The 10000-nt window shown below is 48.6% G+C and overlaps 1 protein-coding gene across 1 annotated transcript in view; it reads right to left on the bottom strand.

Moving 5' to 3' along the window:
- The window catches only part of dpysl2a (dihydropyrimidinase like 2a), a 37955-nt gene extending 32463 nt beyond the window's left edge, over window positions 1-5492 (bottom strand). Inside the window, exon 1 of the mRNA XM_042100327.1 lies at window positions 5153-5492. Coding sequence (XP_041956261.1) covers window positions 5153-5194 — 42 coding nt within the window. The 5' untranslated portion in view covers window positions 5195-5492. The remainder of the gene's footprint in view (window positions 1-5152) is intronic.
- Window positions 5493-10000: the final 4508 nt, after the last annotated feature.

Here is a 10000-nt window from a genome sequence, read left to right as displayed (position 1 = left end):
AAAAGGTTCTTGAACAAAAATAGGCAGTGCAAGAACAGATATAGAGGGAAGGGGGGGGGGGGGGGTCATTGAAGTGGGGCTACCTGAAGAGTCTGGACTCTCCCTTCCGCTCCCCTCGAATCTAAACAATCGTGTGTGTGTGTGTTTTTGTGTGTGTGTGTGTGTGTGTGTGTGTTTGTGTGTGTGTGTGGTGTGTGTGTGTGAAGTCTGGTCCTGTTTAAGAGGATCTTCTCTGACACACAGATTTGTCTTCCCCCTTAGGCACACACACACACACACACACACACACACACACACACACACACGCACGCACGCATGCACACACACACACGCACACGCACACGCACACGCACACACACACGTATACATACACACACACATACACACACTCTCACACACACACACACACACACACACACACACACACACACCCAGTCACACACACACACACACACACACACACACACACACACACACACACATAGTCCTCATATGACCTCACAGGGAGCTGTCCTGTTACATGTCAGAGCAGTCACTGAACATCAGAGATCCCATAAAACACACCCACACACACTCTCACACACACACTCTCACTCTCTTACATACACAAGCACATATTCCCTATCTCACACACACATCACAATCTCATACTGTATTACTCATAGACTCCAGGCTGAAGCTCCATAAAACACACTCTTTCTGTATACTGTACTGTTCACACACACACTCACACACACACACACACACACACACACAAACACACATACACACACATACCATGGGATGATGTGGGTACCCCACCAAACTGTACTGTGTGCGTGCGTGTGTGTGTGTGTGTGGTTCTATAGTGGGAAACACAGTCCCTCCCGTACGGTTCTATAGTGGGAAACACAGTCCCTCCCGTGCGGTTCTATAGCGGGCTTCCAGCACCAACCCACACAAACAGCAGAACTCCCGCTAAGTCAAGAACTCAAAGCCACTGACACCCACCACAGCAGCTAAACTAAACACACACACACACACACAGCATGCATGTCTATCTCTGTCATACTCACACCCACCCAGTGTGTGTGTCAATGCCTGTCAGCTGTCTGCAGAGGGGCAGTGTCTTGAGCACAGCAGTCATGCTGTGCACACACAGACGCACACACAGACGCACACGCACACACACACACACACACACATATGGATATCACCACCATCCTCAGCAGCCCTTGCTGAAGCAGATCTCAACCAGGTTACACACATGGCAATTATCCCTGGGCAGAACAGATTCAGTTACTCTCTGTTTAGACCTCACAGAGAGAGAGAGAGAGAGAGACAGAGAGAGACAGAGAGAGAGAGCAAGAGAGAGAGAGAGAGATAAAGAGAGAGAGACAGAGAGAGCAAGAGAGAGAGAGAGGGTATCATCCCTACGCTTCATGCCATGTAATTATTTGGACGTTGAAAAACGATTAGGCTGACCTGTGACGGTGTAATTAATGGTAATTACTGATGACCATTGATCAGCAGGCAGCAGGAGTCAGCAGTCACCAGAATCCACAAGCATTAGAGCTATTCATATGTGTGTGTGTGTGTGTGTGTGTGTGTGTGTGTGTGTGTGTGTGTGTGTGTGTGTGTGTGTGTGTGCATGTGTGTGTGTGTGTGTGTGTGCGTGTATGTGTGTGTGTGTGTGCGTGTGTATGTGTGCATGTGTGTGTGTGCGTGTGTGTGTGTGCGTGTGTGTGTGTGTGCGTGTGTGTGTGTGTGTGTTTGATCAGGCAGCAGTCACCACCCAGGAGCAGTAGAGGAATGCCAGAATCCCAGAGCATTAGAGCTCTACACTACACAACTCACACGTCTATGCTAACATAACCAGTCAACATGATGATGGCCATTATTAGCCTGTGTGTGTGTGTGTGTGTGTGTGTCAAGTGGTTCTGTAGCATGTATAAATGTTAGCCTTCACACAGCATTTGTCCCAGTGGGTGCCATGACGACACTGGAGCTCCAGGCTGTGGCGAGGAGACTGCAGTGATGAAAGCTCACGTGCTGTTTTAGCTCTAAAATATCCCTGCCTGCCTGCCTGCCTGCCTGCCTGCCTGCCTGTCTGCCTGTCTGTCTGCCTGCTGTTCTACTTGACCACTTATATTCCTCTCTGATTAGACCGGTGCGGAACACTTTTATACTCAGAATCCTTTCTGTGATTCAGCCCATGTTGTTCTAGAATTAGAACATCAATCTCTTATTTAGTTTGCGTTCTTAGCACTAGAACGTCCCTCTCTAGTTCAGTGTGTGAGGTTCTAGCCCTAGAATATCTCTCAAATATCTTTTTGTTTGTTTTGTTTTTGTTGTTCTAGTAATGGAACTTCCCTCTCTGGTTGTGTTCATGTCGTTCTAGCATCCCTCTTTGGTTCTGCTCATGTCGTTCTAGCAGTGGAACATCCCTCTCTGGTTCTGCTTATGTCGTTCTAGCACGGAAACGTCCCTCTCGTTCAGCTTGTGTGGATAGGAGTGGTGTGACCTGCTACACGCGTCTGTAGCCACAGATCCTCCAACATGGCAGCTATTGCTTCTACACACACACCTTGCAGAGAGCCCTTTAATCACTGCTAGTGCTTTGGCAGAACAGTGACAGCCCGCTCCAGCACTCCTCCTGCGGCTCCAGAGCATCCAGAGAGAGCTGTGCCTTCCAGCCCACCCAGCTGCTGAGCATTCCTCATGCAGTCCTCATGCAGTCCTCATACAATCCTCATACAATCCTCATGCAATCCTCATGCAATCCTCACGCAATCCTCATGCAGTCCTCATACAATCCTCACGCAATCCTCATGCAGTCCTCATACAATCCGCATGCAATCCTCACGCAATCCTTATGCAATCCTCATACAATCCTCACGCAATCCTCACGCAATCCTCATGCAGTCCTCATACAATCCGCATGCAGTCCTCATACAATCCGCATGCAATCCTCATGCAATCCTCATGCAGTCCTCATACAATCCTCACGCAATCCGCATGCAGTCCTCATACAATCCTCATGCAGTCTTCACGCAGTCCTCATGCAGTCCTCACGCAGTCCTCACGCAATCCTCACGCAATCCTCATACAATCCTCACGCAATCCTCATACAATCCGCATGCAATCCTCACGCAATCCGCATGCAATCCTCATACAATCTGCAAGCAATCCTCACGCAATCCTCATGCAGTCCTCACGCAGTCCTCATGCAGTCCTCATGCAGTCCTCACGCAATCCTCATGCAGTCGCGTTCTGTTTGGGTTTTGCGAGAGGCTTCTGAAGCACCATGTTGATTGGCTGAGGTAGTTTATGCCGTGTCTGTGTCACTGTGTTTGTTTCCCACTAACAGAATTTACAGAGCCAGACACAAGCTTTTATTTTTTGACTGTTAAACACTGTATTGAGAAGCAATGTAAGGAGCAATGTAAGGAGCAATTTGTTAAATTGGAGGGAACCTGTGAAAGTTTATTAGAATAACAGACCACACCTTTAAGAGCCTGGCACAGGGAAGAGGTGGTACAGAGCGGGCGCAGAGCTAAAAAAAAACGGCACAGAGTTGACTAGACTGGTCACGGTACACAGCGGGCACCCAGTGGGCATGGAGCTAGTACAGAGTGGGCACAGGGTTACTACTGGGCTCACAAGCTCGATGGTGTTTTATGCCCCCAACGTCGTCTTCCAGGCAGCGCTGCCACCATCGACTTAAAGGCACCTTATCCTAAACCTAACCCCAACCCTAACCTTAACCCATGCCTAACCATTGCGCCTTCCAGGCAGCGCTGCCTTGAAGAAAACGTTGGGGCAAAACACCAAGAAACGGCTCACTGGGGCGGACACTGTACGGGCACAGAGGTGGCCTGGCACAGAGCGGGCTGAGGGTTTGTCAGCTTCTTCCGGCTGTGGGCAACACTGACAGCTGAATTCGAGAGTAACACACCTCTCTGCTAGAGTCAGGCATGCTTCTAGAATCAGACATAGCCTACACCTCTCTGCTAGAGTCAGACATGCTTCAGCCCTTGGCCACAGACACGCTTCAGTTGCTGAAGAGAGATGCTCTGGTGGGAGCATCCTCTCCTGGGTGCACTCCTGTGTAGGCTAGCCTATATGCTGGTCAATATCCCTCTTTGGAGAGGATAGGGCTGTTGAGAAATAAGATTGCAGAGCGTTTTACGGTGCTCATCTTCAGCTCGTTTTCGTTCTGAGCTCACTGAAGCAAAACCTCTCTCGTGCTCGCTGCTATCATCAAAGGACGTGGGATGCATCCATTGACCTACTTTTCAAAAGAGGATTTTCATCCCGCTCCTCCAGAGACGGTTCTCTTCATTTGACATGGTTATCAAACCAGTAGGCTGCCGGGCGGTGGGGGTGGAGATACAGCCTATTGTATGAAAGGGCAACGCTGGCTTTTTGGAAATATTGCAGGGCAAAACAGCATTAAGTCGTTGTAACTGCGCACAAATAAGATTTAAGAAATTTCCAGGAATATCCGGTGGTTGATCTTGAATTAAGATGTGATGAGTGATGAGGCAAACCAGCCCTACCGAATGAAATGGCACAAAGCTAATCGTTCCAGCAGTCATACATGGAACGGGCGGATCAATTGTGCTGCCTCTTAACGACACACCAGTCCACACAACATTGATCCATTAACGAACAAATCAAACGGGCATATTCGTTCACAGGGCAATGTCAAATGACTTTGAGTGAGATTGTGTAACTCGTTCCCTACAGACAAATAGGACACCTCAGATATTTAGGCTGGTTATGGTAATGCAATCGTGTATTATAATAAGGAGAGAAAAATCGGCACCTTGCAACACCATTCTATATGCCCGTGTAATGCTTGTTGAATAGCCTCGGGGTCGCATTATACACATTTGGGTTTAATTAGTGCTGAAATGTGCGACCCAAGTGACACTGTCCTGTAGACATCGTTTAGCTGGCGTCGTGCAAAATCAAACGTCTAGTTAACATGAAGTGAATTAGAAGCAGACTGCGACGTTGTAGCACTATCTCTGCTCTTTGAGGTTAATCCTCTAGCTTGACATTCGGCAGCACTGATTGTAGGTTGACGTTACACCGCGCGCGTCCGACTGACAGTCGATAGATTTTTTTCCCCCCCTAGGAAAAAAGAGAACAACTATCTCCTTACCGTGATGCGGGGGATGTTTTTCTTGCCCTGGTACCCGGACATCTTGCTGGTAGATAGTGTTCGTCACCTCTCAGGCGTTAGCCACAAACCGCTAGCTACGGGAAGAATTGATGCTGAGAGCCTCCGCTGCTAGAGAATAGACGACGCCCAGCGAACGTGACACCCGTTGTCTCTCAACCCTAAAGAACAGCGACAGGCTGGTGGCAGTAACGCTTCGCTTCCACCGAGTAGGTTAAAACTGGCTGCTTTGGAGAAAAATAAATTGCTCGTCTCAGTGACAGCCTTCCCTCACGTTTCAGCGCTGCGCGAGCCAATTTAGACAGTCGCCGACAGGGAAAGATTTCAGGGCCACCGTACATGCGCAGTGCCCCGCCCAGCTCAATAGACGGCCACCCGGCTACATTCATTTTATTATAGGCTACAGCGAGCTGGTAGTTTTCTTATGCACTATTTTTTTTGCACTTTTACATTTTGGTGTTTTTTATGGTGCTTTTTAGAACCATTCTCATTATTTGGACACAATGATTCCACCGGCTGAATGGTTGGTACTTACCCTGCAGGCAAGCGCAGCCGAGATCACAAAGGCATGCATTAAACATGCTTTATTAATGAACAATATGCCACTAATAAGGGGCCATGCACCGCCGATGTGACAGGAATCCAGTTGCACAGTTAGCAATTTAGTATTTTAGTGTTCTAATAGCCTATATTTTATAAGCGTTTGGTGACTGGATTGGAATACTCAGCCCATTTGGGTAGCAATATTCACCACTGCATGAATGGTTTGTATGTAGGTTACTACATAGGCTACAAGTATTGCTGAGATTATATCTTCATTGGTAACAGATTGACAGCTTTGCTTAAAGTGCAGCAAGGTCTGAATGTTCTGTTCCTGAAATTCAGAAATGTCTGAATATACAACCTGAGAGGAGGTGTATGAATGTGCTCTGACTGCTACCCAGTGTTGTTGTGGTCAGACTGAGCTGGAGAGGTCTCTCCTCTCCTCCACCCCCTCACCCAACTCCCACTGGCCACTCACATTAGCCAGGCATGGTACACATGTCAGGCAGCCTCCTCTCCTCTCCATGCTGCTCCCACCCCCACTGCATGCAATCTCAGAACACCTGCCTGCAGCCAATCACATCCATGGAACACTCAGGCCCCTCCCCCTCAGCATCTGATGTTGCCATGGGAGACCGGCTGGGCTGCCAGGCAGTGGGAGAGAGGCTGCTGTGCTTTGTGTGGCTCCCTCCAAGCGCTGTGACCAGAGTGCAGAAAGTGGCTCTTTGAGGATGGTGCTGGGAGGATGGTGCTGGGGCTCTGGGAGGGTGGCTCTGGGAGGATGGTGCTGGGGCTCTGGGAGGGTGGCTCTGGGAGGATGGTGCTGGGGCTCTGGGAGGATGGTGCTGGGGCTCTGGGAGGGTGGCTCTGGGAGGATGGTGCTGGGGCTCTCAGTAGTAGCACAGCGGCCGAGAGGCCCAGTATGCAGCATCGGGGCAGGGGGTCTGGAGAAGGGTTGAGTCTGGGCACCTTTATCAAATGAGTGTGTGCATCATAACAAGCCAAAGACACAGTGTGACTGTTGGCAACACACACACACACACAAACTGAACCCATCTTACTAATGTAATGTGATTTATGTGAATGTGATCGAGACACCGTGTTAAACCAGGACACTGAAATAAAGAACACAAAATATGAAAGAAAATAAATGGCGATATAAATACTGGATCATGTACTGTATGCCCAAGATTTCTTCCTGTAGATGTTTCCCCCTCTTGGCTCCAACACAGATCCCCCTGCACCCTGACATGTTATAGTGAGAGTGAACAGTACCCAGTATAGCCATCGGGAGGCAGTGGCGAGTAGACTCTCTGGGTGGGAGAGGTCTGAGCTGGTTACATGCGCTCAGATGACATCAGGCCCAGATCTGGCCCAGCGGTCAGCAGGTGTTGGAGTGGGCCTAATAGTCCTCCTATATTCAGCAGGTGTTGGAGTGGGCCTATTAGTCCTCCTATTCAGCAGGTGTTGGAGTGGGCCTAATAGTCCTCCCCTATTAGTCCTCCTATATTCAGCAGGTGTTGGAGTGGGCCTAATAGTCCTCCTATATTCAGCAGGTGTTGGAGTGGGTCTAATAGTCCTCCTATTCAGCTCAGTCAGCAGGTGTTGGAGTGGGCCTAATAGTCCTCCTATATTCAGCAGGTGTTGGAGTGGGCCTATTAGTCCTCCTATTCAGCAGGTGTTGGAGTGGGCCTAATAGTCCTCCCCTATTAGTCCCCTAATAGTCCTCCTATTCAGCTCAGTCAGCAGGTGTTGGAGTGGGTCTAATAGTCCTCCTATTCAGCTCAGTCAGCAGGTGTTGGAGTGGGCCTAATAGTCCTCCTATTCAGCAGGTGTTGGAGTGGGCCTAATAGTCCTCCTATATTCAGCAGGTGTTGGAGTGAGCCTAATAGTCCTCCTATATTCAGCAGGTGTTGGAGTGGGCCTATTAGTCCTCCTATTCAGCAGGTGTTGGAGTGGGCCTAATAGTCCTCCCCTATTAGTCCGCCTATATTCAGCAGGTGTTGGAGTGGGCCTAATAGTCCTCCTATATTCAGCAGGTGTTGGAGTGGGCCTAATAGTCCTCCCCTATTCAGCAGGTGTTGGAGTGGGCCTAATAGTCCTCCTATATTCAGCAGGTGTTGGAGTGGGCCTAATAGTCCTCCTATATTCAGCAGGTGTTGGAGTGGGTCTAATAGTCCTCCTATTCAGCTCAGTCATGTGCAGTCGAGCCCACTGTGAACTCATATCATTGGAGACAAACATTCACTTAGGTTGACATACACACACCACACACAGAGAGAGAGAGACAACAGGGCCAGATTGCCATTTAGATTATTGTACCTTTTAATGCAAACAGCATGAGAGGTGCCATCACAGGTATAATAAATAATAATAGCTTATTCATTACACGTCTTACACAGGAAGTCCGAGACCGGATAAAAGCATTAAAAAAAGCTTTGGCTGAATGACATCTGTCTCTGAACACAGAGCGAATTCTGTCCGGTGAGTAGCTAGGACCCAAGAGGAAAATGAAGCGTTGTTGTCCTTGTGAATAGGAGAGGTCGAGAGGAGCCACACTCTGACCCTGTGCTGGGTTCTCAAAACACACTCTCAGGCCTGCCACACCTATGAGCGGTTCTCTGGAGAACAGTTCTCCTGAAGCGGTCCATGCCAGATATCTGCTCTCTCTGATCACCCCCCCACCGCCCTTCCCCTCCCCACACCATAACACCAGACTCCTGCGCCTCCTCTCAGACGTCTGAGTGCTCCTCCTGTCTGCTAAATTCAGTCAGTCCTGGGAGATCGATTCAGAGGTTCCTGGGTGTGGTGTGTAGTGTGTGTGCAGTCCAGGAATAGTCTGTGAGGAGTGTGTTAGCAGTGAAGCACAGGAGTGTGTGGAGGCGTTGGTCTGAGGGGCACAGCAGTCTGAAGAATTACAAACAACTTCTGGAGCTCATCTTAATCATCAGACAGACAAACAAACACACAAATAAGCAAACATCACAAGTCAATTATGATTTACACAAAAAAGTTCCATTTTGATGGTGACCTTTTGAACCTTACAGGATATTCACTGCTTTTTATTTATCTAAATTACAAGTCACATCCTCAGACACAAACCAAGGCAGACTGTGTGTAAGACTTGCGTATGTTCACACAATCCCATGTCACTTACCAGTTAGGAAGTTTACTATTAATGAAACTGATTGAAGTGTTAAGTGTTAAGTGTTAAGTCCATGTGGAAAACTCTATAAAAGCTAGATTGCTGCAACACTACTATGCAACTTTGGGCAGCCGTGGCCTACTGGTTAGCGCTTCGGACTTGTAACCGGAGGGTTGCCGGTTCGAACCCCGACCAGCAGGCACGGCTGAAGTGCCCTTGAGCAAGGCACCTAACCCCTCACTGCTCCCCGAGCGCCGCTGTTGTTGCAGGCAGCTCACTGCGCCGGGATTAGTGTGTGCTCACTGTGTGCTGAGTGTGTTTCACTAATTCATGGATTGGGATAAATGCAGAGACCAAATTTCCCTCACAGGATCAAAAGAGTATACTTAAACTACGTGCGTAGAAGTACACCTGCACACTATCACTATGAAAGTGTTGTGATGAGTGCTGCTCTGAGACTGGTGTTGAGTGGACACAGTCTGCTCTGATAGTGGTGTTGAGTGGACGCAGTCTGCTCTGAGATGGATGTTGCACCTACTGGTCACCTGTGGTCCTGCGGTACACAGGACTGGTCAGGGTGAAATCCCTCTACGCTGGACTCTAAACATGATAAGTTACTGCAGAATGAGCAAAATACACTTACACCACTAGCATTGTACTTGGTTCAGTTCTGGGGACATTGTATGTAATCATGAACAAAAAAACCCTGATATTTACATTAGAAGGTAAATTGCAACTTTGCATTTACTGTTTACTAAAATGATTGAAATGATAAAGAAAATGCATTTAGGCACAGATACAAAAAGGTACAGAGATGTCAATTGAAGCGCCTGTATTGAGTCGCTCCAGATGACATCCGTTTCATATTTTACACGAGGCGGGATCGTCGTCCTGTTCCATGCAGTTCCCGTGACAACACCACAATAAACCATGCACCAGCGGAGACCCACTGAGGGCCAGGAGTCATGCTTTCCCTGTCCGCAAGTTTACCCATAATCCCACTGTAACAACACACACAGGCACGCACACTCACATGGTATCAGAATCACACACACAAGCGCACAAATACACCACTGCAGTCGCCATGCACCTATGGTGATAACTACACTTTGTCCTTACACTTACACTGTCTCATAGCAGCC

The sequence above is a fragment of the Alosa sapidissima genome, chromosome 8, assembly GCF_018492685.1.
Source record: "Alosa sapidissima isolate fAloSap1 chromosome 8, fAloSap1.pri, whole genome shotgun sequence".
Classification (NCBI taxonomy): Eukaryota; Metazoa; Chordata; class Actinopteri; order Clupeiformes; family Clupeidae; genus Alosa; species Alosa sapidissima.
This window is presented reverse-complemented; position numbering and strand designations above follow the sequence as displayed.